A 27,024-nucleotide genomic window follows, 5' to 3' on the forward strand; every position below is an offset into this window, starting at 1 on the left:
ATGGTAGGTGGAGGCAAATACATTGGGCTTTGCAAGTCCCTCTGAGAGAACAAGAGCAAGAATAGAGAGCACAAGAGAAAGAAGAGCAAGATCTAGAGAAGACAAGAGATTAAGAGAAAGAGATAGAGCGGACAACGAGGCCTGGGAGCATTGGTAGGCTTCTCGATACACGGCGCAGTTCAAGCCTGCTGGGACCTGATACATCCGAGTCGAATGGCGATCGACGGGGCCACAATGATCTCGTTGTGGTGACATACTCAGATTATGGGCCAATGATACACTCATGTACAAACACGTGGTAGAAATTATATAGGATGAGTAACTGCTCGGCAATCCCGCTCTGCAGCCTTTGCTAGTTGTGGACATGTACTGGTACTTACTTGTCCACAAGTCAATTCTTTCTTCCGGTTCAGCCGGCCCATTGATCAATGTTCGAATGTTCCGCGTCTCTCACCAGATGTTAAACTTGCCCCGCGTTTCCTCTGTTTTTTTTAGTTCTGTTCCTCCCGCACTGAAACCACCCCTTCGTTTGCGAAAGACGGTACGCTACGATTACCGACTAAATCTTAGAATTATAGCCTATATTCCCGTCCAGCCAGCGGCAACAATGTATCGCAAGCGCAACGGATCTCTTGGCTTCTCCTTCACGCGCTTCGCCCATGCCGCCGTCCCTAATTTCTTCGCCGATGAGACCCCTACCCGCATAGGTGACCTGACGGGCTACCGTCGGGACATGTGCTACATGCACCAGATCGCCTCTGCGAACCCCTACGTACTTGATGAGCGATCCTTTTACGTCGCCGGCGTCGTCGACTCAGAGAGCGTGAGCAAGAAAGTCTACGCCAAGCTGAAAAAGAACGAGATCTTGATGGAGGACGGACTGGTGGACACGCACAGGATCGGGCCCAAGTTCCCTCACCAGCTGGCCCTGTTGAATATCTATAGGCAGAAGGAGCTGGTCGGGATGCTGTTCTGGTGGGAGGAAGAGTGCCAGCGTCTGCGCAAGTTGGACGGCGAGGAGAAGGAGCTCGACGGCCTGATTTCCGAGTCGGAGGTGAAGTTGACCACCACGGACGAAGATGGCGCAGAGAGACAGGCCGTGAAGCAGACTCTAGACCAGCTGAAGTTCGCGAGGGAGCGGGTCAGGATGAAGCGGAGACAGAGACCCAGTCAGCGAGATCCAGATGTCGAGGCGGACAAGGACGATATCATGATGGCCTTTCACGGACGGAGCAAGAGTGTCCCGAACGTTGGTGTCGGCGGGGTGGTCGCTGGTCCGGTCGCGCCGATACAACAGGGGCAACCACCGCAGTATTTTCCTGGTTCTTGAAGAAATCTTCAGGATGTCGATTAATGACGCCGTTCGACCTTGGCACGCACGCCGTCTCCACCTGGGACGAAGAGTACGGAAAATCGAAACGTGGTCCGCACTTCCCAATCGGTTGTAACAGCGACCTTTGTCCCGACAGATCCGAGAGGCTGAAGGAGTTCCCTGGCCCAAATGAGTCATGTATCCCTGATCCCTGGCGACATTAGTATGGTTGTGCTCTGTCTGACGATAATAACAAGCCGCGGCACGAATATTGTGGTTCGATGCTTGTGGTGATGCTCGGAAGGAGATGGGGTGGTCTCGCTTCAGAGTCAGGCGGAAGTCGTTGTCTCCTAGATCGATCAGAGAGCAGAAGATGCTCCTCCTGCAAACCTCGCATTTCACCCGGTCAGCGATTTCCACATGCGAGGCTGTATGAGGCTCTTCAGTTCTCTGATTGACTCCGTCGCTCAGGCTTCCAAGGGGGCAAAAGAACGTCCGCAGTGAACAACTCTCCGCGCGAAGAAGCCTCGTGATGGCACTCATCATGTGAGTCGACGGGACCTGAAGCGACACATACCAGGGCTTCGATGCCAACAAAGGCATGCAATGCAGCTGGCAGTCTCTCAATGCCTGCAGTGAAACTGAGTCTCGATGCAGCTCCGAGACCGAGTCCTGGTACACACGCTCCGACAGCCGGGCATGCTTTAAGCGCAAGCAGCGTCTGTCAAGCCGCCACTCTTCCTCTCGATCTACTTCCCTTTACAGGACTATTTATCCAGTCCACAATGCGAATTAGTTCTTCTCGGAACATGGAAGAAGTCTCACGGCCCAAGCCAGATTGAAGATAAGACTGATTACAGTTTTGTAGAGAAGACACAGCATATTCCGGGCATGTTCGGACCACCAATGGAGATTCTATCCTCGAATCAATGAATTTTATTGACGACCAGCTAATCACTGCAACACCTCGCCCTTGCTTGCTCAATCTGATCTAAAGATACCTCTCTTAGGGCGGCAACTTCGTGGTGGGATTCAGATACGGTCCGAGGTAGATATGGTCATCGGCCCAGTCCATCAGCTTGTCCCAATCGCCACAGACGTGGGTGTTGTTCGCACTGAAGGGGCCCAGGATGCCCTCGAAGCGCCGCTCCAGCGTCGGGTCCGCGTAGCACATGACCGACTGTCGCAGGTACTCGGTGCAGTGGAACATGTGGTCGGCGGTCAACTCGTCGGGCACGATGCCTCGGACCGAGTAGTCAACAGCCCACTGGAGGAGCCACTGTCAAACAATCAAGGTTAGCAAACATGATGATACAACCAACAAAGGTGTGCTAGGAAAGCATCGGCGGATTAACGGGACAAGACATACCACGCAGTGCAGTTGATGGTATCCGGCAACACCGTAAAACTCGCCGGGCATGCTGTCGAATGCCACCCGCCCGTGACGTGCTCGATGCAGGATCTCGTGCCACGCCGGGTAGGCTTTTTCCTTGGACCCCATGAACGACTCGTTGCGCTGGAAGAGGACCGTCTTTTTCGTGACTGGAAAGATTCGAAAAGGTTAGCGGGGCCAACACCATATAACGAGCACACTGCAAGTTACTGGACGTATCGAGGAGGAAAGAGGAAAGCGGGTGGTGGAGTCTCGACAAAAACAAGAAACGCAAACAAACATACATTCAGGTCCCAGGATCGGAGGCATCACGCCTGGCGTGTGGATGACTTCAGCCTTGGCCTCGGGGACATGGCGAAAGACGTCCTTGGGCGTGACGCTGAGCTTGACCACGGCGATGGTCAGCGCGGCGCATAGGATCGAGAGCGCGCCGATACACCCTAGCAGCAGTCGCTGGGTCCTGTGGGCGCGGTGGTCGCGCATCAGGTAGCCGCCGCTGGCGTCGTCTTCCTCGTCGTCATCGCCGTCCGCGTGCTTGCGCCGCAGGAGGTTCGCCAGGGCCGAGGACGCAGGGTGGAGGGTGTGGTGCCGGCGCGGCTTCTCGTTTATGAGAGAAGAGGAATCCAGCGATGAGGGCGATGAGGGCGATGAGGGGGAGAGATGCTGCTTGACGAGCGTGTCGTCGGAAGATCTGGGTGAGTACTCTGACGGTGGCATTGGGGGTGGATAATGAAGTCCCGAACCAACAAAGGGAGGTATAGTTGAAGTAGGTCCAGTCCGTCAGCAGCCGCAAGGTGGGAGAAGCGGGAAGACAGCGACAGAAATATGGGGAGAGGAGAGAGAGGGAGAGAGAAAGAGATGGAGAGAAAAGGCTCGGATAGACGAGGGTATATGTGCTGACACGACGTGGGACGTGGCGGGCTGGGAGCAAGTGGGGGATACGGATTTTGTATACAGACCGCCCAGTTGTCTGACATGGACGACAATAGCACATGGAGCGTGAGGGATATGATTGCGTGGAAGGAATCATCATGAGATCTGCCTCGAGCTGATACGCGCATTTATGGAGCATCCATTCATCTACATGGGAGGGGGTTTCCTCCCTCTCTGTCTCCCACTTCCGGGACCTACGAACATATACAGCCAGCAAATCCCTCCCGCTCGCTACTGTTACCTCCTAATAGTACGTTATTACATTATACTTTACGTTATTAACCCCCTCTAGCCAGCTCGTCAGGCTTTCTACTTCACCGAGCGGATCGATTTCCCACGGTTTGTTCTACGTTATAAGAGGCCTCCCCAGGACTGCTTGACAGGCAAAGTGGGGGGTCTGGGTCAATGGAATGCAATGGATATATCTACCTATCGATCTGCCTATCTAAAGTACCTAGATAGGTAGGTAGGTAGGTATGTAGGTATTGATTGCCAATCGCATGGATCCTTTTTTTCCCCGCCCAATCCACACACACATCCAAAGCACAGAGAGACAGAGGTTGATTCGTTAACATCTGGGGTTCAATGATTGTCCTGTTGCTGTTCCTGTTTTGAGAGCCACAACAAAGTTCCCCTTCGCGTTCGCTGTGTCATCCGTCGTTGTCTCTCTCCGAATACTTCCGTCTCCCCCTCGTCTCTCCTCTCTCAACCATGCGAGCAAAACCGGAGCCAGAGCTCTGTATGAAGGGCCTAGCTCTACCTCTAGCGGCGTTTGGCAGTTGCGTGGTAGATGTCCATTTCCGGAGAGCGCTTTGCCGTCGCGTGGTAAATATCCATCTCCGGGGATCGTTTCGCTGTCGCGTGGTAGATGTCCATCTCTGGTGCTGGGGAGCGCTTAGCGGTAGCATGATAGATGTCCATTTCCGGCTTTGGTGATCGTTTAGCAGTAGCGTGATAGATGTCCATTTCTGGGGAGCGCTTTGCGGTCGCGTGGTAAATGTCCATCTCCGGTGAGCGTTTAGCGGTAGCGTGATAGATATCCATCTCTGGAGAACGCTTAGCAGTGGCATGGTAAATATCCATTTCTGGTGAGCGTTTGGAGCGTTTGGCCGTAGCGTGGTAAATGTCCATCTCGGGAGACCGCTTGGCTGTCGCGTGGTAGATATCCAGCTCAGGAGATCTCTTTGCAGTAGCATGATAGATGTCCATCTCCGGGGATCTCTTTGCAGTAGCATGGTAGATGTCCATCTCGGGAGACCGCTTCGCAGCTCCCGTCAACGCCGCAGTGCGAGCCTCTGACGCCCTCTGTCAGTACCCCATCCACAATCAACGCTCAAAACACTTACTCAAGGCGTCCGGAGCCGGGGCTGTCGGCAAGGCCGAGGCCGATGCTGCAAGCAGCGTCAGGAGGGAGGTGACTTGCAAGAACTTCATGGTTGCTTGATCGAGAATTCAACGAGACTGGTAGGGACTTGGGAGAAGAGAAGGTCCAAAAAATCTCAAGAGGCACGGTGTCGAGGTCCTCGTTTATATACCCCGTCGGCGAGTGCAGTGTCGATTCTTGCAAAGCCTGACCTCTCGGACCATCGGCGATTGTTCGTCATACGGGTGGCCCTGCCACTGTGTAGAACCCATGGTTGATTGACGAGCATTTCCTGTTCTTGTCCTCTGGAAGATTCTCGTGTCCGTGTGGCAAGGTATCATTACACCCCAAGCCCGGGTAAGGGCATTGGCCGTCGCTGGTCATCTTGGTGGATCAACGGAGCTGCGGTGCTTGTGATACCGGTATCAAGGAGGGTCGCATGCGTTATGTACAGAAGCTGACCATGAGCTGGGAACGAGTGGCCACGCATATGCCCTTTGTGATGGAACAGCATTCGTACCTGCTGGTTCGGGCAGGCGTGCAGAATTACCCGGTTCAATCCACGTCGTATACAACATGAACCCATGTCGACAGAGCCTGGCTCTAAATGTGTCTCACCGAGGTCAAAAGGAGCTCCGCGCGCCAATGAACCACTCCATGTCATGCCTCTTGCCTAAATAGAGAGTCAGAATATGGAAAGTACTGAACATATCAGGACTAGACTCACTTGGTCAAGTGCACGGCGTGGAACGGTATTGGCCCAGCTCGGCAATCTAGCAGGTAATGACTTCAGCGACCAAACACTGTTAAGCTCACACAAGCCTTGCCGCTCCACACTCTGTGAGGGGCCACAGGTGGTGCAGATCCCGGTGGACTTGCACAAAAGGGACCACAAATCTTCAGTCGATCACCAAGTTATGGTGACACGGGCTTAGCTGAGCCAGGCTAGCAGCACATATCCAGGAACTCTGGGTGTATGCTTTGCATTAGCTGATGCAACGCAGAAGACGTGTACTCTCGAAGCACCGCTATCGTTGCTCAACCGTCGATGCAGTGCTACCTTCGACTCCATGTCCCCGCGGGAAGAGCCTCAAGGACACAGCTGAGGAGTCTCGAGGTGGCGGTGAGATTGCAGCTTGTCTTGTCGAGGGCCGATGGACTGCCTTACCGTTCAATGGTTATGTAGGGGGCCTTGTCATGTGTTTCTCAATCATCAAGCATTCCATTGTACCATGCACAGCTGTGCATCTCCACAGGAAGGATTGTGGGGAACTTCTCTTGAGACTGAAGCTGTTGGGGTTGATTGGGAGAAGAACTTGTGGATCGAGACAGCAATGCCAAATCAAGGGAATGAGCGGCGAGTAAAGGCATGGATTGGTGGGAAAGTCGCTTACAGTTAGGAGTCAGCATCTCCCCTAGACCATTGACTTGTTCTGTGTATCTGTGTCCCTTGTCCTTGCAGGCAAATAAGTCACAGCTGCTTTATGCGAGACCTTAAACTCTTATAGGAAGGTGAGATTGGAATAGATGAGGCACGTCCCGGTGACATCTCCCGAAGCCCATGTCCACCAGCTACGGACGGAGGAGAGCGATACGATATGGCGGTTGCGGCCCCAAGGGGGCAAAGGGCACGCGAGCAGCTGACGAAACCAAGTGGGTTCGAGGATCCACTATTTAAAGGTTCTTTGGACCGACCATCATCCTTCGACTGTCGAGACACGGACCTTTCATTGGAAGCGTCAGGATCCATCTCCATCTCGTACCACCTTGCTATCTCGCACCTCAAACCTCGTCGGATTCTCAGCTTGATGCTTGCAGATCGCCCTCTGAAAGCATCGACCACGCATGAAATGTGCATGGAGGGCCTGACCCATACCTTGATACAACCGATGTTTTGGGGCTGATATGATCCTAACATGGCGAGGATGTACACAGCTGACCTGTTGTCACATACACACCGACAACATACGACATACGGCATGCTCCTCGGTGGAGTTGGGACGCCATAAAGCAACGACGCATGGACCCGACCCATCAGGTTTGACTCGCATACATATGGACTCTTCACCCAATATCAGTTTTGCCGCCATTACCTCAGAGACATGGTCATCTCCAGCCTGAATCGACGATGGACAGACAGGGGGAGGATCGTGCTCTACCTCCTCCTTGCCATTGTCCTCCTGAGCTTGATTTGCTGCTGTTCGGGAGGGCCCACGTCTCCTCGGTGCTGGCTCGACTACTCCCAGGTTCCTTACACAATACTCCCACGGAGCCTGGAGTCTGACTACGGGGCACCTGTGAGAGAACTGGGCACTGGCTCATCGGGTTCTGTTCTTTTGCTCCTGCGTCACGCGGACAATGCTACGGTGGCGGTCAAGCGATTCCACAACGCGGCCGCAGATCGACCTGACCTGTTGACCCAAAGAGTAAAGCTCGAGTATCACCTGGGATCCCTCGTCAATGGCCATCCTGGCATCTCCGAGAGCATTGAGCTGCTGTGGGAGACGCGTTCGTCGACATGGTTTCTGGTGACCGAGTTCTGCCCGCGGAGTCTGGCCAAGGAACGTCGTTCGACCAGTCCGCGGTCTCTGACAAAATTGTTCCGGGACATCGTTCAGGCCGTCGAGCGTGTACACGCTCTGGATATGGCGCATGGGGACCTCAAGCTGGAGAATGTCCTCTTGACGGCGGACGGGAGGCCCAAACTGATCGACTTTGGCGCCGCCACTTTCTCCCGCTGTCCCACGGAATCTTCCGACGCAGCAGACTGGGTCAACGTCGTGCCCGGAGACTATGGCACCACGGCTTACATGCCTCCCGACGTCTTCACCCAGCTCGAGTTCGACAAGGCAAAAGCCGACGTGTGGGCCCTCGGCGTTCTATTCTACGCCATGATTACGGGATCGGTTCCGTGGTCGTCGGCCTCGATCGACGACCCGGGCTACCAGGCCTATGTGACACCACAGAGGTCAGATGACAGGCTCAAAGACCATTGCCCCGATTGGGACGCATGCACGATGCGGCTTCCCACCTGTTCCATCGGCGCGTTTCATCTGCTGCAGAGACTGCCGCCCAACACGAGGGACGTGATTGCCTCGATGTTGGCGCCAGAGCCACAAGAGCGACCTCGTCTCCGAACAGCGTTGGAGTCTATGTCGTCCTGGTGAGCAAAGCCACGTTGAATAAATACTACAGTGGCGAAACCCGGACTCTAGACCACGACGCCGCCACAAAAAACAATGGACTCAGAGTGAGGCCGACAGGGACAGGGAGTCGTAATATAACCCAGTCTTGCCAGTCTCTATAAACGAAAAGTCTAATTGGTTCGAGCAAGGAGCAACGACCAGAAAAGAGTCAAGCTCAGGCTGCGAAGGAACGAAGGAATTGCTTATGGAAGCAAATCCTTGGAGGAGGTCGAGACCGGATGGTACTTTACCCGCCCACATACTCACACATCCATACGGCCGTACTTTGTCAATGTTGTAGTTATGTCAGACGCAGAATAAAGAGGCGGTCTGAGGCGGCCTGACTGCTTGAACTGTGTATAATAAATGTTGTGTCGTTTCCTCTTTTTTTTCCGTCTGTCTGTCTGCCTTCCTGTCTACCTGCCTGACTATATATATCAATAACCCTTTCTCCTGCCCTGACTGGTTCATTGACTGACTGACTGACTGAACGAGTGATTTACCACGTGTCCGTCCCCGCAAGCATCTAGACCGACCGCTGTTAACAAACAGGCGTTTGCCAATCCTTTCCCAGAAGTTCGCGGGGGAAAAGGGAAGAAGGGGGGGGGGGTTCAAGTACGGATCCGTCTCGGGTGGTCGGGATGCGTTTGAGGAAAAACCGTATATGATTAAATCTTTCTTGTCCAACACCGGTCAAAAATTAGGTCTTGTTTGGGGGTTGACCAAACAGCGACAATTTAAATCACGGTGATGAACAAACAACCATAGCATGGCGGACAGATACCCCTGATAGATCGAGTCTCGCCCCTTGGTACGGATTTGATATCATTTCTTCTGATAGAGGATAGAGCCACCTTAGAATATGCTGTACGCAGACGGCAGACGGCAGACAAAATATAGGGACGCGCCGGGGCCTCCACTCCTTGTAAGACTTCTCCTGCTCACTTGGCGAGGGATCAATACCAGGCTCGCGAAACCAGTTCAGGGGCTGTGCCTCAGTAAAACTCAATGGCCCATCATGTATCCAGGTTTCATCTAGCACTATCCAGCATTTATACCGGCGACAGCGAGGTGTCATATATACGGCTTCCTCATTGCAGGCTATGGTTATGGCGATCAGGAATCAAGAACGTCCAGGGATGCCTGCCTGCCTGCCTGCTCATGCTTGTTTCGCTCTCATCCAGCAGAGAGACAGGTAGGCAACGCCAAAAAAGGGAATATTATGAACCTGCTCGCCGTGGTGGGTGGGAGATATTACCCACAAAGGAAGAGTTAATGACGGTCATTACTTGTTGTTGTATCCTCCGAGGTCTTTTGACGCCCTTAGCCCCCTTTTTACCCTTCTCCACTGGACTTCACGTGGATGGATCGAGATATAATCTCACAACTGGCAACGTGCCCCTTCGTAAGCGATGGGAAAGTAATGTGCAGTATAGTTCCCGTCTTGCCTGACCTCGGAACTCTCCCGCGTAAGCGACCACGATTCCGCCGCCCCCCGTCCCGTCAGCCCTGGAACACTTTCTCCACAGCCTCCCAATCCATGGCTTGTTGTTGCTTGAATTTCTCAACCTCGGTCTCTCCTTCGCGCTCGGTGGTCGGGTGTACCGTGCAGCCACCTTCGAGCACCAACCAAGCGTCGGCGTCTTCGAGGCCGGCTGCCTCCGTGTGCCCAAAGGAGATGTTGTCCCAGTTCACGTTAGCAAGGTAGACCGTGTGTTGATTGATAAAGAACCACGGATTGAGATCGTCGGATCGACCCCCCTTCGTGATATGATGTGCGTGGAGGTGTTCGACCGCTGTGGCGATCTGTCCCCGCCACTTTTCGGCATGACTCGAAAGGCTGAATGGGTGATCCTGGTTGCTGGACATCTTCATAACTTCTGCCAGGGTCTTCGCACCTGACACATAGTTCAACAGGATCCCAGCACAAAGTGGCTCCTTTTCTTCTGACGACTTGGCTAGTCCCTCCTCCTGCGGTGGAGGTGTAGTGATTTCACCGGGGCTTGAAAGTGCGTGGCTAACGACGATTCCCTGCAGTCTGGGAATGTTGATTCTCTTCGCCGCGCCCTGGGACCCCTCCTCGCCCGACTGAGTCGACTCTGCGTTATGAAGCCGTAAGTACGCATTGATGATGTCAACGGAACTGTTCGTGATCTGTCCGGTGCTGGCTTGTCGTACGGGTTGATTGCAGGGCCGGAAGTAAGCCATATCCCCACCCGGCACACGTACCTTGTGCGGCGGGCGGCGCCAGTTCTTTTCTTGGCCGAGGACGACGAGATCCTCGGCTGGGTATCGAGGGACATCTTCGGGGAAGGAGCTGAATTCCGAGAATTTGATGAGGTTGTGTTCGTACGAAGGTCGGTCCTTCGGCCCTTCGGCGACTTTGGGCACAACATGCGCAGCTTGCTCGTCAGCGACTAGCCTCAACTTATATGTCGGTGTGTGCAGGTAATCGTGCAAGGTTGTCCATTTATGCGAGCTGGGAGCCAGGGTGTCCAGCAAAGGCAAGCACGGGGTGATGACACCATCGCACAGGGACTCCCATCGGCGGATCCAGCCTTTCGGTTCGTCATCGTGCGCATCCTTCTTCTTGATGAGTTCGAGCCATTTCTCTTCGAAAGGTGTTCCTGCGACATCTTCCCCGGAGACGTGGACCCTGAAACAGACGCCGTTGCGGTAGAAGAGCGTCTGCGACTTGGGCTCTTTGTCATCGTGCATGCCATAACGCACGATGTGGGGGATAGAGTCGAAGAAGCGGACAGTGGACATGGAGACGGTTCAGAAGAAGAAGAAGGTCCTACCACTTTTCTTGCGGACGGCAGGCTTGGTAAGAAGGATGGCGGTTTATGTGGGAGGTAGGAAGTGGCCATTCGCTACAGGAGAAGGCGGGGGGGAGGGGCGAGGCTGCAACGAAAAGATTACGATGAGACGATGTTGGTGACGTCGAGACGTCTAGTTTCCATGTTGGCTAATGTTCGGCTGTAGCCTGGTCCGTCGATCTACGGCGTAGAAGTCCATTTCGGGGGCTTAATACTGCTGCTTTTAAGGAAGCGAAAGGTTGGAGAGGAAGTAGATATCTGGTTCGATGAGAGGGAATTCTCATTCAAGTAGAGAACGCGATGCCCTTGCAGAGAACTTGTAATCATCACCACGACTTTGACTCTATTGCTGAGTCCTGTTGTTGGGGGCTCAGCCGCCTTGACACAAAGGGCTAGACGACATTGGACCATGATGTTTCATAGTCCAGCCCGCTACCTCATCCCGCTACCTCAAGGACCTCTCAGCGCGCGTAACCAGGCTCGGCAAGGTCGAACATCCCGCGTCGTGCACACTTCGCGCGATCCGAAACTGATTTCCCGACGCGATCCTCTCGAAGAGCACCTTAACCCGCGCGCTGTCCTCGGGCGTCTTCCTCACCTCCCACCTCACCACGTTCAGCGGGAAGATGAGTCTCTGTCGAGCATGCTCGAACCCGGCGCCGAGACAGCGGTGGACAAGTCGAATGACGAGCCTTGATAAGTCCCGTCGGCGTGATGTGTCCGTGTGCGCGGAAATCTCTGCTCGAAGATCTGGACGCTGGTCGAAAATGTCGGCAGGGCATTGGTCGATCAGAGCGACGGCGAATATGGAGAATGATAGCTCCAGGGCGAGGAGAAGGGCCAAATCAAAGGCAGAGCCTGTTTCGATGGGCTTGCTGGACGATGGGTCACGTAAGCCACGTCTGTTGGAGTGATCGTGGTCTCTGTGGAAGGCCATGAGTTCTTCTCGGAGGATTCCCATGCCAGAATAGCAGTCCCTGATCTCTTCAAAGATCTGGAGGATGACACCTCGATCGAAGCACCGACAAGCCTCCTCGCCCCTACGGAAGAGATTGGCCAGCGTGAACCCATAGTCGTAGAGCTGCTGTTCGAAATCCTTGGGCGTCTCGGTCCACGGCCGCATCAGCCAGTCCGAGCCGCCGAGAAAGGACGACTCCTTCGTTGTGAGACAGACGACCATGGCGTTGTACCGCATCGACTCGAGGATAGATTTGGGGAGCGGGTCACAATGACATTCAGGGCCTCGGAGCTGGATGATTCGCGCGATGCCCTTGATGTGGTTCTGCCAGGCGCCCATGTCCCCCGAGGTCGACTCGAAGGATTCATACAAGACCATGCAGCGGGCTGCCGCGAGGGTGTCGTCGCTCCGCATGAGCTGTGGGTCGTACAAGGCGGTTTGCATCGATCGGAGAGCCTGGCAGTATAGCTCCTGGCCCTTGGTCAGTAGGGCTTGGTTATTCTGAAGTCTGCCCGTCCTCGTGTATGCGAGAGAGAGAAGAGCGAGTCTCAAGGTCGTCGTTGGTGTCGTGATGCAGAGCGAATGGTACAGCCAGGCCGGTTCCCTCACTCTAGAAGACCGCGTCGGGTCTGCCGAGTAGCGGTCCCAGAAGGAGGATACCAGCTGAGCGTCGTTGAGTTGGGTAGAGGAAGGCCTAGAGAGGAGTATCGTGTTGGGGGTCTGCACCGTAGGTTGTGGCGTGGTGGTGGTGGTAGTAGTGGTTGGTCGTGCTTCTTCGAGGGGCCGTCGTCTCTGGAGCCCTGTTTGGTCCCGAATGATGAAGACTGGGTATCGGTCATAGCCTTCGCATTGTTTTTGTGAGGCGATACATCTCCGACATTGAGGTTTTGTCCCATCACACTGACTTCATCAGATGGCGTAGACGATGACAGCGACGGGCCCACGTACGTACCTTGACCTTTCTCCTTCTGCATGTGTTACAGCCTTGCGACTTTCCTGGTACGCCAACCATTTCTCTCTCGGGCAATTCGTCCTTCTACTTACACCTGGCTGTTGCGATGTCTTGTGGCATATATCAGCTGTACGAGGTAGACTGATCGAGTCGCATCTAACTTTGGCAGGGGGGGCGTGGCTTAGCTGACGTTAAGTTTTCTCCGTTCCAATGAATGCCATATGGGACTTGTACGAGTACTCAAGGTACCTCAGGCACCCAAGGCACCATCAAAGGGTAAATATATCTACATGGTCTCCCGTGGGATTCTAGGCTCCAGCTTTTTTTTTTTTCAATACTGTGAGTTTTTGGCCCCCGCGACTTCGATTTCAACAATGGTCTCAGATAACCCGTGCTCTTACATCCCCAGTGCAGGGGGCAGGAGCAGGATTAAACTTGTCGCAGGAACCGTTCGATAAGATCTGTTGGCTGTATGTACAAGATACCGACTGAATATGATGCCTTTACTTCGGAGTTTATCTCGTCGTTTCACCCAGAAAAATGCCGGAAACGAAGAGATCTAGAAGCCCATGAGACTCAATACTCCGAGTACAGGGACACATGGACTGCGAACCCATGTCCCCCCCTTTGACCAAGATCTATTACCCTTTTCTTGAGTGATGCACATTCGCACGCAGTCAAAACACCCGTCTAGCGTCACATAATCAACTGCCTCATAAGCAACCGCACCATCTGTATAAACTCCAGAGAGATTCGCATTTGGGCCAACGCCTCCTTAATAGCTCCTTAATATCTCCCTACACGCACTCGACCTATTCTGGCGAGTCACTGGCTGACCTGACGGTGGGAGAGATGCGCTTTTCGGCCATGGCCTCGTCGTCCGGGATGAGTTGTTCGTGGCCGGTCTTGAAGACGAAGCCCGGGTGGGCGGGGATGAGGCAGAAGGAGGCGAGGATGATCATTCTATTTTTTTTTTCCATTCATAGTCAGTTAGGGGAGACAGGGACAGAAGGGTACAGAAATAGCTCAGAGAGTACTCACACAGACTCAAAGACAATAAACAGCGTCTGATCCCTCAACGCGTCGCTGTCGCGCGAATACCCCCCGCTCAGCTCGTAGACGCGGTAGCAGCAACGGATGAGGATCAGGATCGTCGCCGCGGACAGGAACCCGCAGAAGACGACGAAGCGCCGGGGCAGGAGGGGGACGGACATCCACACGGCGCGGCTGCGGATGGCGTAGTCGATGGCCAGCACCACGAATGCTGCGAGTGTGAAGACCTGGAACCCCAAACCCGCGAGGGCGATGTCGACGCCCGACTGGGATCCGCCGTCGGATGAGGATGACAAGCCCCCGCCCGCGGCCTGGAGGGCCAGGCTGATGATGTCGCAGGGGATGAAGATCCAGTAGAAGTATTTGGGGGCGAAGCGCGAGGATGAGAGGGAGATGTACTTGACGCTGTTGAGGCAGGCAAGTCAGCAACAAAGCTAGGGAAGCAAAACGCTGGGTAGGTAGCATTAGTGGGGATCCTTACATTTGAGCAAGCAGCACGTAGATGGCGGCACAGAAGAAAACGGGCCCGATGGTGATCAAGACTGTTTTCCTTTTCGTTAGACACAGAAACCCCGACCAGGAGACAGTGGGGGGGGGGGAAGGCTTTACCAATCTGGATAATAAACCCAGGCTGTGCCCACGGGTTCTGCCAGTACAAGATCCGCCCGACGTATCCGATGATCTCGTCGACGCAGCCCAGCACCATGAGACTCATGAACCCCCATGCCCGGTACCGCCAGCCCAGGAGCACCTGGGCGATGATGCAGAGACTGTACAGGGCGATGAGGGCGCCGCTGGCACCAAGTGACGGTCGGTAGCCGTAGACGCTCATGTCGATCGGGCACACGGACACGGTGCAGTTGGCGTCATCGCCGCCGCCGATGTAGACGGTGCCGTCTGGCGTAATGAAGATTGGCTCGGTTGAGTTCACCATTGTGAGGAAATTGATATGGGGAGGAAAGAGAGTGTGTTCGCTCTCCTGTGTATATATGGCTCCGACTTGTGGTTGGACTCACTTAAAAGAGAGAAGAGAAAGCGAGAGAGATGTATGTGGTATGGATTGAAGAGTGCCTGATTGATGTTTTGGATCACCTTTGAAATGTTTGTTCCCGAGGTTTCTCGTGGCGAATATATAAACACTGGGGTATATATATGTCCAATTTTAGGAGAGATACGTGGTGATTGACATATATACCCAGTATGGACATACCGATCGATGGCTGGCATCACGATACCTTGTCTTGCACTCAGTACCCGTGTCACCGTAGGATGAACAACCGTCCTAAAGCCTGCGGTGCTTGCGATAAGGCCGTAGGGCTTGGGATCATAGAACGGGAAACCCAAGGACCCAAAAGGACAGTAATACGCCCAATCGAGTTCGCGAATACGTCGAAGAAGCTCAAGCTTCTCTCAAGGAGACACAGAAACAGGCCGGGCTCGATTGGGTTCCTGGTCTTGGGTTGAAGGGGGCAGGGCAAGCCAGTGACCAATGACTTACCACTACTTACTCGTGTTCCATACCTTTTCCATCTATTCCTTTTGGATGATGCCTAGATGAGAGCCAAACCGTGCCGCAGCAGTGGGTGATGGCTGGGGAACCATGAAAGGCTGTTGGATGTGGCCCCTTTTTAGTCGCAGCACATGGGAAGCCCGTGTTTCGCAGATCTCGTTTATTTCTGGAACCAATAACGCGGTGTATATTGTACGGGTCGTACGGATAGAGAGAGAGAGAGAACAACCAAGCTCCCGCATTCCATGAAGATCCCGCAGAGTTTGAGTGGGAACAAGTGGAATAGAGGCCATGTCTGGATGCGAATGGGAAATGCCAGATGGAGCTCCACCCAAACGTCCGTAAGGCTCCGCCTCCCCGCTTCGTCCCAAGGGGGCCCAAGGGGCCCAAGGGGCGCATCGCAAGTTGAATCCAGGAAACGGAAAAGCGCCAGTCACCGGCCCCCCCACTTAAGCGAAATAACACGTCATGAAACTTGGGTGGGTGAGCCCGCGGAGGTCGCTGACTGGAGTTCGCAGGGGCTGGGAATGCGCGCCCTCAGCGTATGCTGACCGTTTACTGTTTGTCGGCTTCCCGTAAAAGCGTAGAAGTAGCAGTCGTGGCTGCTGTCTGTGATGCAGTCATCGTCATGCATGGCGAAGGCAAGTCACTCTGCGAGAATGATTGATAAAGAATTCCTGGAACCTAATACACCTGGAATGTCATGACTTTTCTCCTGCATCAGGCCACCAACATCTGTCGTAGGCACTGATGGGCACATGGGCTAACAACACGCCGATTAACATGGGACCCGGAATGTTCCTGCCACTGGCTCAGCCGCTCGTAGAAACAGTCAAAAGTCATGAGGTCACCCGAAACAAAAACTACTCGAGACTGCCCATCCCGACATTCTTGAAGGATGGATTTGTGTTGAGGCATTGCCGACGTATCAACAACATCGGGCCACGTGAAGAGGTTGGACAAGGACCATCCATCTCCGTGCTTGAGCACGTACCCAGAGGCACCAGCGACAAACGACGACTTGGCGGCATCGAGGATTGGACCGACATGCCGACCGTCCGACCGTCCGACCTCGTCTCCGCGGAGGCATGGAGGGGTATATCAAGTATATATCCAGGTTACGGAGGGACGACAGGACACTCATAGCCAGCATATCATCACTATACGCAAAAGAATCGTCGACAATATGTCAGGGTCACTACCATCCGTGATGAGAGCATGGCAATATTCCAGCACCAAAGGTGGACTCGAGAAGAACCTCCGCCTCAACGAGTCTGCCCCGGTACCCCAGCCCTCGTCTAACCAGCACCTGGTGCAAATATTGGCGACGGCACTCAACCCTGTCGACTTCAAACCTGCCGAGATTCGGCTTCTCAGTCACTTTGCCATTCCAAAGCCAGCAACTCCTGGCATTGATGTAAGAATTTTCTCCCGCGGCGTGCTTTGTCGCCAAAGACGCAGCACCTATTTATTCGCTGCACCCATCTCCGGGAAATGCTAACGAATACACAGTTCGCAGGCACATTGATTACCCCGGCTGCTGGATCGTCTCTGAAACCCGGCCAACTGGTCTTCGGAGCATCGGGGACATCACACTTGGCCGGCGGGAGCCTGGCTGAATACGCCGTCGCCAAGGAGGACCAAGTCGTGGCGATTCCAGAGGGCGTAGACCCAATATCTGCATCGACAGTCTGCGTCGCAGGACTGACAGCGCACCAATCGATCGTCCCCTACGTCAAGGCGGGGGATAAGATCTTCATCAACGGCGGCTCCGGTGGGACCGGCGTCTTTGGCATCCAGATCGCAAAAGCCGTCGGGTGTCACGTCACGACGACCTGCTCCAGCGTCAACGTCGACCTCTGCAAAAGTCTCGGCGCCGACGCCGTCATCGACTACAGGACGCAGAACGTGGTGGACGCTCTGAAAGCGAGTGGGCTCAAATTCGACCATGTCGTCGACAACATCGGCGCAAACTCTCAGCTGTACTGGAAATGCCACGAATACACCCGTCCCGGAGCCTTGTTCATGATAGTCGGGGCACAGATCAATCGCGCCTTCATCCTGGACATGCTGCTGAGAAAGGTGTGGCCCGGCTTCCTGGGAGGCGGGAAGCGACAGTCTGTCGGGTTTTTTCCTAAGCCGAAACCATCGGACCTGGAACAGATTGCGACCTGGATGAAAGAGGGCAAAGTGAAGGCCGTGGTCGATGAGAAGTTCCCTTTTGAGCGGGCACCGCAGGCGATTGAGAAGTTGAAGACAGGCCGTGCAAAGGGGAAGATTGTGGTTGAGGTCGCTTCGCATGGCTCCAATTGAGATTCACATCTCCGTCCCGTCCCTCTTAATCTGTTGCAGGGGGCGTTGTATACTAATATAAGGACATCGCAGTCGATAATTGAGAGTATACCCATATAGTGGGATTAGCGAATGTCATGTCGTCTTTCATATCCCTTGCTCGTGCTCGAGCTCGATCGCAGTTGAGCAGCAGCTTCACGGCCCCTTGGAACTGCCCCGTTATATCAGGTCGCCTTCGGGTTGTCCAGCCGTCATTATTAGTCGAGGAAACGATCGAATCTGTTCTCAAACGATTGTGAATTCTCTGACACCTCCATCGCGAAACAGGCGAAGACACTCTCTGTAGCTATCCATCTCCATTCCACCAAGGTAGAAACATCCAACCCGGCGGTATGTTCCGCCAGGAAGACTCTCAAGCACCAGGCCTTTAATCGAGCCTTGATTCCTGCACCGACATTTAGAGTTGGCTTTGCCCGTTCTCCTATCTCCGGAAGCCACTATCAGAAACAGAACCGGCAGGGTGGCTTTGACCTCGAGGCTGAGGTCGATGGGTGCTCGATCATGCTCCATTCTGGCGACATATTTCCTATTAGCTTTGGAATCGCAAATGGAAACCCGCGAGGCAAAGCGCGAGCTGTCTTGGTTGCTACCCCAAACAGTCTCGATGGCCGTGCCGGCTACGCGAAGGAAGCCCGAGGACAGTGCGCCATATGGGGCGTGCTTGTACAGAGGTTCGAGGTGACAGTGCAGGACTCGGAAGTTTTCATCGAGGGTTCGTGTATATACAGTGTCCACCCACGCATTCAACGAAGCCCATGACCATGACGGCGCGATGTACTTGCTGTGAGGAGTCTCGGGTTCATGTTTCCAGTGTTCAATCCTGGTCCACATTAGCGAATGTGCGAGAGTGCTGCTCCAAAACCCAGCTTTGTAGTCGTCGCCAAGGATCGTGCCAAACTGCTTCGCGATACCGCCGAGGGCGAGGAGTCTGTCTTCAGCAACGCCGATGGTACGCGCAGTGTACTGCTGGACAATGTCGCTCCAGAGGTCGCGAAAGGCCGTCATTGGCGGCTTCGTCAGTTTCCCACCTTTTGATTTCTCGTACAGCTCCGAAATATGCTTCGACTTCAAGTCATCGCGTACCGTGTTTAGAGTATTTAGGCCATCCCAACCATCGGTGAAGGCATATCGGTCACTCTCGACAGATTGGCAGCAAATCCAGCGAGTGTTGACCGCTCCAAAGTCGAGAATCCGAGGAGACAGTAGACGCTCTTGGTATGCCCATGCTCTGAAATCCAACGGCTCATCGGGCCTATTGAAGTCAGGTCCGAGAACGATGGATCCAGTCTGGCCATCTGCGAGACGATACGGTAGCTCAAAGAGCTCTCTGGATCCCGTAGGCCACGGATCTGGCCGATCCGCGAGAAACCCGGCTTGCGCGGTCACAGCCCGAGAGGCTGCAACTGTGACGGTGGCGTTGGTGTAGACCTTATCCATGGTAGCAATTTCCGTTGCCTTGTCGTGTTCGTCGTCTTGCAGAATGCACAAAGCGTCAATCCACAGCAGTGTCAGACCTAAGCTGTTCACGGCTCGCACCACATCTTGCAGAGTTTGTGGCAAGTCGTCCGCGTCAATACCAGCGGCGTGCCTGGCCAGGTTCGTCGACGAGGTCTTGAGGTTCTTGTCCGGTCCCCAGCAATATGAGAGAGCTGCGTATGCACCCGGAGAGATTTTATTTGAGTTACAGAGCTTGAGTCTGAATTTCCCGTTGATTTTGCCAATCTCGAGCAGCCTTGTGGGCATAAAGTGCGGGTCAGGACGACGGCAAGCCTGATGTCTATCAAGACAAGTCGACATCCAGCTTTTGTACAAGTCAAATGCTGTATCTGACGCCGGGTAATGGTTGATTTCCAGGTTGGCAATCTTGCCAAGGGCAGGATTTCCTTCGACGGTCAGCCTTGAGGTAGATATTTGCTTGGTGATGACATTACCTTTCCTTGTCATTGGAGAACAGGATGAATTCTCGAATTTCACAAAGGTCGGGTACGGTTGAGGCAGCCACTGCTCGTTCCTCGTTCTTTCCCATAACATTGCAGTCGCTGGCAGGGATTTTACGTCAGGAGAACACTCGTAGAGTGCACCAAACTCGATATGAACCGGGCACAAATAGTACTTTGTAACTTTGGCCGCAATCATGAACTTCTTGTTCGCCAACTCTGCGTCTTGAGCGGCGTGAGAGATCAGAAATGCGGCGAACGAACAGCCATCATCTGATGCTTTCTGCAGTTCTGCCGTTGAGATATAAAATGGAGACAGAGGCTCAAAATGGCTCATGTATGGAGCAGAGGGCGCTTTTGGATCCAGGCCGAGGAATTCTCGCACTCTGTCCTCGGTTCCCGCGACATCAGGGGTGATTGTTGCAAACGACTGGCAATGTCTGCAGGAATGAGGTAGGCGAGAGAAAGTGCTACTAGTTATCATCTAGCCCTTTGAAACGCAAGTCCGGTCTGTGTCAAGAGCTGGCAAAGAATTTTCAGATAGAAGTGGTCCAAAGCTCTGGAGAAATGGTGACTTGCTGAGATGGGGTTTTGGGATCTCGGCCGAGTCGAGCGTGGACAGAGCGGAACAGAAGAGGTATGGCGAATGTGTCTGCAACAAGCGACGGCACAATTCAGCTGGTAAAGGAGTGGTTGAAGGATGATGACAAGGCTGAAGGTAGAGAGCTGTGGACGGGCCGAGGCTGAAGCCACAGCCCTCAGCATTACATAAGCAGCACCACCAACTGTTCCCAGGACGGATGCCTTGTCTTGGCATATGGAATTCAGGCTGCCGTCAGCCTAATCGTCTTCCCTTAACAACAATCACCGATGCCCATCAAAGAAATCCTATCAGCTCATGCGCTGAACACGTACAGCAAACGAGACAGCTCGTCGGGATGTACCCTACATATGGTTGAGCATCAGTGATCTCCCTGTAGGGCGACCTCACCTCCCTTGACATGAATCCGGGGCAACTTCCCCTGCATCTGCAGATTACCCATCTGCGGGAGATTCTTGCATCCAACTCATCACTCATGACTGTGCTCGCTCGTGCCGCAGCCCTCAATCTGCCAAACTGGTACCTTGCTGGCGGCGCAGTGTCTCAGACAATCTGGAACACCGTTTCAAAGCTCCCACCAGAGACGGGGATCCTCGACTACGATCTCGTCTATTATGAAAATTCCGACTTATCATACGAGGCGGAAGACCTAGCCATACAGGTCGGGAAGCGTCACTTTGCCGATGTGCCTGTCGAGGTGGAAATCCGAAACCAGGCACGTGTTCATCTATGGTATGAACAGAAGTATGGTGTCACGTGTCAACCACATGCAAGTGTTGAGGCCGGAATCGACACATGGATATCAACAAGTGCCATGCTAGGGGTGAGAATAGACGAGGCGGGCGAGTGGATCGTGTACGCCCCTCGTGGGTTATCCGACTTTTTCAACATGGTGGTGAGGCCTAATCCAGTCTTGGGGACGAGAGAAGCATATGAGAAGAAGGTGAATCGGTGGAAGACAATCTGGCCAAAGCTTGTAGCCGAGCCTTGGCCGGTGGAAAGCTGGCCGGTTCCCTAGCAGAGGTGGCGAGTGCAGGCGGCTGGAAGCCTTGGGCCAGGCTGACCCCAGTTCATTCTCGCCAGCCTGAGCTTGCCACCAAGGAAAAGAGTTCCAATCCGGTATACCGAGATAAATATCAGGAGATGGTGGCGTCGGCCGTTGATGCAGAGTATGCAGCAAAGCCCGGGCCCATGGACCCTGAAGCGACCCCCGAGTCAAAGATCCGACAGCGCATTGCCCAATCAAGCCAACATGTTGCTACTTGACCAGGAGCCCCTGCTGTTTGCTGCAGGAAGAGCGTGGCTGGCAGTTTGACTATGCCAGCTACGCCTACCGAGTACCCCAAACACGGTTCACTCGGAAGAAATACGGTCAGGAGAGAGAGGTGGGCACGGAGAAATACCGAAGATGACAAGATTGGCGAATGTGCCCGACTGGGCGTGGAGGTATAGCCATGGGTGAGGATGGCGAAGAGAATGGTTGAATGACCTTCATGGTCCCGACACTAAGGTTGTCCATGCTGCAGTGGCCACTACCTTCAACCAGATCCAACCAGAGAAGGGGAGATTACCCACCTAACAGTTGAATGATTAACCGTTCCCAGGCCGGTGCGCGGTCCAGCCCTGCCACGCATGTCGCAGACTTCTAGGCCCGATGTCTACAAGCACCCCGTTTGGGAAGACGAACCTTCCTGGCGCGATTTACACCATGCCTTGTTGCACAGCAGGACACAATCTGGACTGCATTCAAAAGCTCGACCCCGACCATAAGGTGTCGAGACCATGTTCCCTTGGGCCTTTGAGGCGGGAGAGCTTCGATTCGCGAAATTGCTTACCCCGACAGCAAAGGCCAAGAGACTGTTGTACCACCGCTCCCGACGGCCAAGCAGCGCCTACTTACGTTCTACCGAGGATAATAGCTGTTTTGAGAGAAGGCAGACTCTCGCCACAGTCTAGTGGACCTCCTTTTCCCACTCAGAAACAAGTGCTCCACCGGCTGTTAAGCTGAGGAAGCGTGGGATCCTGTCAGAAGAGTCGGGCCACCCTGAGTCAGGGCTGCGCTATTCGTCGAAACAAGACCACCAAGGCCCAGGCTTAAACATCACTTTGATGATATCTGCCCAACTAGGTATACCGAGCGACAAGGGCGGGAACGCTGTCAAACTTCTGGCTAACCCCGGCCAACCAATACCAGTTTCCCCGCAATCATCCTTCCTCTCCAGCTTTACCCCGCGAGTTTTGTGGCGTCCAATCATTTGTATATACAACCGAGGGGTCCCATTACCTCGGACTTGAGGGCAACTAGGACAGGGCGCATCTGCTAGTATACAGGCAGTTCTATAAAGATCAAGCGGTGCATTGCCTTTTCAATCTCGTGGTCCCTTTTGAACCAAGTCCATTTAGTCCGTGAGCCCAAAGCGCGTGGTGCAAGATGACACATTTCAACAAGTGAGCAACACCCAGCAGTGTCTCTGACTCCATCTAATCCATTCACAGGCTCAACATCTGGTCGATCATCATTCTCTCCTTTGGAGCTTTCTTCTACGGCTATGACTCGGGCCTGACCACCTCTATTCTGGGATATCCTCAGTTCATATCCTACTTCAACTTCAATTCCAACACCATTGGAGCTCTAGGATCATGTTACTACGCAGGTAGCTTCTTTGGTTCTGGCTTGAACTTTTGGCTTCCCGATCGATATGGCCGGAAGCCCACCATCTACATCGCCTGCGTTGTGTGAGTTTTCCCAAGTTGCGGTGGTTGTGCAGTTGTCGCTAACGACCCCCTAGGGCTATAATTGGAGCCATCCTTCAAACTGCCGCCCAGAACATTGAGATGCTCTTCGTCGGCCGCGTAATAGGAGGAATTGCAAGTGGCATTGTCTTTGGCGTGTGCCCGATGTTCATGTCCGAAATCTCTCCTCCGGAATTCCGCGGGAGAGTTGGTGGTCTTTATAACTTGAATATCAACCTGGGCTACACACGTGAGTTTTTCCTTGCAGATTCCCAAGGTCAATTCCCCGTTTCCTGACATGTGTGCCAGTCACCGAATGGATGGGTCTTGGCTTCAGCTACATCAGCTCCGATGTCGCCTGGCGATTGTTCTTGGGGTTGCAGCATGTTCCGCCCGTTTTGATGGCCGCCTGCGTCCCTCTGCTGCCAGAATCGCCCAGATTTCTCATCATGAGAGGACGCTACGACGAGGCACTGGAAGTCATTACGAAGCTCCATGGTGCCCCCGGAGTAGATGACGACTTCTACATCCGAGAATTCAACCAGATCAAAGCGCAGCACGAGCTCGAAGTCCGCGAACGCGTGGGCATCCGTACCGTTCTTCGCAAACCGTCGTACCGCAAGCGGATGTTCATCGTGGTCTTCCAGTTCGCTTTCGCCATGTTTACAGGTATCATCCCGCTCCAGAACTACCAGTTCATCCTGTACACCTACCTCGGCGTCACCAACAAGACGGCACTTGTCATGGTCGGTGTCTGGGGCACTTGCGGCGTCATCTTCTGCACTATCGGTGCTCTGCTGTTTGACAAGCTTGGCCGCCGAGTGTCTCTGCTGATATCTCTGTGGGTGCAATTCCTGGCATCGATCGCCATGGTTATCTGTAAGTTCCCACTGCGTTGGTCAGTATCTAGGCCGGAACTGCATCACTAATGGATTGGCTAGTCTGGGCACGATTCCAACTCTCCGGAAACACCAATATGCTCCTCGGTCGCTTCACTGTCGGCTTCATGTTTGTCTACCTTATTGGCTACGCTTTCATCATGAACGCATTCGGTATGTCTTGTACCATTGTTCGTCCATTCCAGTCCCGCTAATGAGTACGCAGGATACACATACCCGTCGGAAATCATGCCGACGCCGATCCGCGCCGCCGGCAACGCCGTGGCGTTCTGCACCTTCAACGCCATCACGATCATGCTGGTCCAAGTCACGCCGATCGCGGTCGAGAAAATCGCGTGGCGCTATTTCCTCATCTTCATCATCACCGACGCCATCTTCATCACGGTGGTGTACCTGGTCTACCCGGAGACGGTCGGCAAGACTCTGGAGGAAATTGCGGCGCTGTTCGGCGACGAAGTGGCGGTCGATATCCACGAGGCGCACCATTACCCGGATACGGTAGAGACGAAAGGCGAAAAGGCTACTACCGAGGTGACCGAGGCCGAGAGAGTCGAAGACGTGGGCGGCGACAAGGGCCACAGTCACTCCCAGTAGGAAGCGAGCCAAGGCGCTCCGGTTTACTACCGACTCTCCAGTTTTATCACCCGCGAGATAGACGTAGCAAACTCGGTCTAAAAAAAACAAAAACAAAAATCCATCTTGGGACGCCGTCTCGTTCCCAGACCATTTTGGCTTCACTCTTGCTTCTCGTATCTTGAGTCTCGGCGGTCCCCCCAAGGTACCTAAGAAGATGCCGAAGAACCGGGGTCATTATTCATGTCAACGAGCGGCTAAACAGGCGGCGTAGAACATCTTCCACGGGCCTAGGTAACTGGCGCTTAACGCGAGGAAGAAGTCTCGACGAGTTGTAAAAAAAAAAATGTGCTCCTCGACGGGGGATGTACCCAGTGTGCCGGGACATGTCACCTAGATAGACCTACGCAACACACACAGGATATGTATGGACTCGTACCCAGTAGTCAGTAATGCAGAGCACAATTCGGTCAGCCTGCCAGCCAGCCGGTCGGACAGCATCATCCCCTGTTACCTGTTTACCTGTTTACTGCCTGGATGTTTACCTACTTGTGCCCATACGCCTTCCTTATCCTTCAAAAGCCCACTACACAGCATTGCTCTAGGCGCGGCTTTACGGACTTTGAGTCCCGCACCCCTTGTCCACCCCGACAAGATACAAGGGGTACACAAGCTCTCGGTTTTGTTACCGAGTCCTTGTAACCCCCCAAACCGACCCTGCACTACACTACACTACGCTACGCTGCCCTACCCTACCTTAGCCTACCCTGCGAGGAGAGACAGAGAGAGAGAGAGAGTGTGTGTGTGTGTGTGTGAGGGAATCAAGAAACCCAACATTCTCCAAAATTCCCCAACCTCGACCCATTGAAAGTCTTGACTTGTGCTCGCGAGCATGGGCGGCGGCCCGGACGCAAAAGAAGCGAGTCGAGTCGTTCGGTTATCCCAAGTCGGTTACGGTGGTGGGAGAAATTAATAATTAATACGAGCTATGTACGAGGTAGGTACGAGGTACCGAGTACCGGGTACATGGATACAGATAAGGATTTGCCGAAGTAAAGAGTGAGTGAGCACATGTAAGCTAAAGCGGTGAGTGATTCTCCCGGGGGATACTTGAAGAAGTTAGGAGGACACGAGGACACGAGGAGCGCTGGGTGGTGGCCGGGTTAGGGTTCAGGTGGTCTATCTCACACTCTCACACTCACTCACTTACTTACACACACGCACAATGTTGAAGGCGTCGAGCATGAGAGTTACTGTATTTGAACTTGTAGGTCGGTAGGTAGGTAGCTACGACTGACGATGACTAGAACCGGAATACCTCGTCCTTTTCTTATTACCTCGTCTTTGCCTTGTGGCGCGATCCCGCCTGGACTGCCCATTCCCAGAAGTCATCTACATATTCATATGTATCGAGCGAATAACACTGATTCCACTCCTGGAATGTATGCGATATGGACAAGATGTATTTGTCCTTCAGACCTCAGTCGCAAGGACAAGCAAGAAGCAACAAGGAGTCTGTTTTCCTTCTGTGTTTAGTCTTCGTTACCTGCCCCTAGAGGTTTAACAGATAGACAGACCTTCAAGGGAAAGATGACGGTTCATATATCCCTGATCTGCTCTCCATCAGTCCTTTTTTTTTTTTTCAAATCTTGCATGCCGCGAACATGTCCAGTGCAGTTCTGAGAAGCGCAGCTTACCTCGAAGACAGGGAGTGTCACCCGGAAACGATCATGTCGACCGGAATATTCCGTCTCGACAGCCAGGGTCGATCTGTACAGACATGCTCTTGCGCCCGGCATTGCATAGTCTACGCCACAGCCCTACACGAAGCGCAGGTCGTTGCCGACAGACAGGCCCGAGCGGACTATCCCTATCCCGCCCCAAAACTCCTCTAAGAGGTCCTTATCATCGTTCTTTTTGACAAAGGCAAAGGACAGCAAGGGTTTTTTTTGTTGGTGTCTATATCACCCCAGGCAGGTATTGGGGCCCCCTTTTGGATCCGGCCCGATGTCTCTGGATATGGGACTTGCTGCTACGAAGCAAGGATGGCGTTTTGTACCAACAGCAAGTATGGCCTGTCCAGTCCGGCAAAGTTGGTTGTGAAAAGAGGGCAAAGGAGGGAACAAAAAAAAAAAAAAAATAGATGATTTCAACCAATATCGTCGGCCTCTTCATATGCATTTCATGGCAGGGGGGACGATCAAGCGATACCGCATTCTGGGGACTAGGGCTGTTTGTCATGTACGGCACCATCCTCTGTTCCATCGATCAAGAGAACACTCCCGCCTCACCCACCATTGGGCGCGCCAGTTGCCAATCCTATTCAACATCGAGAACCGATCGAAGTCCAGTCCAGGCAGTCCCTACGGCGAATACTCGTATACCATCCATGCTGGGACGAGACTTTCGACTTTCGACTGTCCACGACTGCTCATGAGAGCACAGGCCGAT

The 27,024-nt window shown here is 53.7% G+C and overlaps 11 protein-coding genes across 11 annotated transcripts; 5 read left to right on the top strand and 6 right to left on the bottom strand.

Moving 5' to 3' along the window:
• Positions 1–607: 607 nt before the first annotated feature.
• On the top strand, positions 608–1,330 carry Z517_00264 (uncharacterized protein; the record flags this gene model as incomplete). The annotated part of the gene is made up of 1 exon (XM_013433230.1): positions 608–1,330. The coding sequence occupies one exon, from the start codon at positions 608–610 to the stop codon at positions 1,328–1,330; it is 723 nt and encodes a 240-aa protein (XP_013288684.1).
• Positions 1,331–2,318: 988 nt separating this feature from the next.
• Z517_00265 (uncharacterized protein) lies at positions 2,319–3,422 on the bottom strand (the record flags this gene model as incomplete). The annotated part of the gene is made up of 3 exons (XM_013433231.1): positions 2,319–2,591; positions 2,682–2,854; positions 2,990–3,422. 3 exons carry the CDS (start codon positions 3,420–3,422, stop codon positions 2,319–2,321), a joined length of 879 nt encoding a protein of 292 aa, XP_013288685.1.
• Positions 3,423–4,400: 978 nt separating this feature from the next.
• Positions 4,401–5,072, bottom strand: Z517_00266 (uncharacterized protein; the record flags this gene model as incomplete). Its single annotated transcript, XM_013433232.1, has 2 exons — positions 4,401–4,933; positions 4,985–5,072. 2 exons carry the CDS (start codon positions 5,070–5,072, stop codon positions 4,401–4,403), a joined length of 621 nt encoding a protein of 206 aa, XP_013288686.1.
• A 2,031-nt stretch (positions 5,073–7,103) lies between these two features.
• On the top strand, positions 7,104–8,168 carry Z517_00267 (uncharacterized protein; the record flags this gene model as incomplete). Its single annotated transcript, XM_013433233.1, has 1 exon — positions 7,104–8,168. The coding sequence occupies one exon, from the start codon at positions 7,104–7,106 to the stop codon at positions 8,166–8,168; it is 1,065 nt and encodes a 354-aa protein (XP_013288687.1).
• A 1,521-nt stretch (positions 8,169–9,689) lies between these two features.
• Z517_00268 (uncharacterized protein) lies at positions 9,690–10,955 on the bottom strand (the record flags this gene model as incomplete). Its single annotated transcript, XM_013433234.1, has 1 exon — positions 9,690–10,955. The coding sequence occupies one exon, from the start codon at positions 10,953–10,955 to the stop codon at positions 9,690–9,692; it is 1,266 nt and encodes a 421-aa protein (XP_013288688.1).
• A 495-nt stretch (positions 10,956–11,450) lies between these two features.
• Z517_00269 (uncharacterized protein) lies at positions 11,451–12,975 on the bottom strand (the record flags this gene model as incomplete). The annotated part of the gene is made up of 2 exons (XM_013433235.1): positions 11,451–12,863; positions 12,916–12,975. The coding sequence occupies 2 exons, from the start codon at positions 12,973–12,975 to the stop codon at positions 11,451–11,453; spliced, it is 1,473 nt and encodes a 490-aa protein (XP_013288689.1).
• A 752-nt stretch (positions 12,976–13,727) lies between these two features.
• On the bottom strand, positions 13,728–14,902 carry Z517_00270 (uncharacterized protein; the record flags this gene model as incomplete). Its single annotated transcript, XM_013433236.1, has 4 exons — positions 13,728–13,878; positions 13,957–14,373; positions 14,450–14,510; positions 14,578–14,902. 4 exons carry the CDS (start codon positions 14,900–14,902, stop codon positions 13,728–13,730), a joined length of 954 nt encoding a protein of 317 aa, XP_013288690.1.
• Positions 14,903–16,664: 1,762 nt separating this feature from the next.
• Z517_00271 (uncharacterized protein) lies at positions 16,665–17,791 on the top strand (the record flags this gene model as incomplete). The annotated part of the gene is made up of 2 exons (XM_013433237.1): positions 16,665–16,895; positions 16,991–17,791. The coding sequence occupies 2 exons, from the start codon at positions 16,665–16,667 to the stop codon at positions 17,789–17,791; spliced, it is 1,032 nt and encodes a 343-aa protein (XP_013288691.1).
• A 264-nt stretch (positions 17,792–18,055) lies between these two features.
• Z517_00272 (uncharacterized protein) lies at positions 18,056–20,104 on the bottom strand (the record flags this gene model as incomplete). The annotated part of the gene is made up of 1 exon (XM_013433238.1): positions 18,056–20,104. The coding sequence occupies one exon, from the start codon at positions 20,102–20,104 to the stop codon at positions 18,056–18,058; it is 2,049 nt and encodes a 682-aa protein (XP_013288692.1).
• Positions 20,105–20,768: 664 nt separating this feature from the next.
• Z517_00273 (uncharacterized protein) lies at positions 20,769–21,634 on the top strand (the record flags this gene model as incomplete). Its single annotated transcript, XM_013433239.1, has 2 exons — positions 20,769–21,311; positions 21,452–21,634. 2 exons carry the CDS (start codon positions 20,769–20,771, stop codon positions 21,632–21,634), a joined length of 726 nt encoding a protein of 241 aa, XP_013288693.1.
• A 1,165-nt stretch (positions 21,635–22,799) lies between these two features.
• On the top strand, positions 22,800–24,594 carry Z517_00274 (uncharacterized protein; the record flags this gene model as incomplete). Its single annotated transcript, XM_013433240.1, has 6 exons — positions 22,800–22,816; positions 22,865–23,104; positions 23,158–23,351; positions 23,411–23,980; positions 24,043–24,153; positions 24,206–24,594. The coding sequence occupies 6 exons, from the start codon at positions 22,800–22,802 to the stop codon at positions 24,592–24,594; spliced, it is 1,521 nt and encodes a 506-aa protein (XP_013288694.1).
• Between the last annotated feature and the right edge of the window lie 2,430 nt (positions 24,595–27,024).

This window comes from Fonsecaea pedrosoi, assembly GCF_000835455.1.
Source record: "Fonsecaea pedrosoi CBS 271.37 unplaced genomic scaffold supercont1.1, whole genome shotgun sequence".
Lineage (NCBI taxonomy): Eukaryota > Fungi > Ascomycota > Eurotiomycetes > Chaetothyriales > Herpotrichiellaceae > Fonsecaea > Fonsecaea pedrosoi.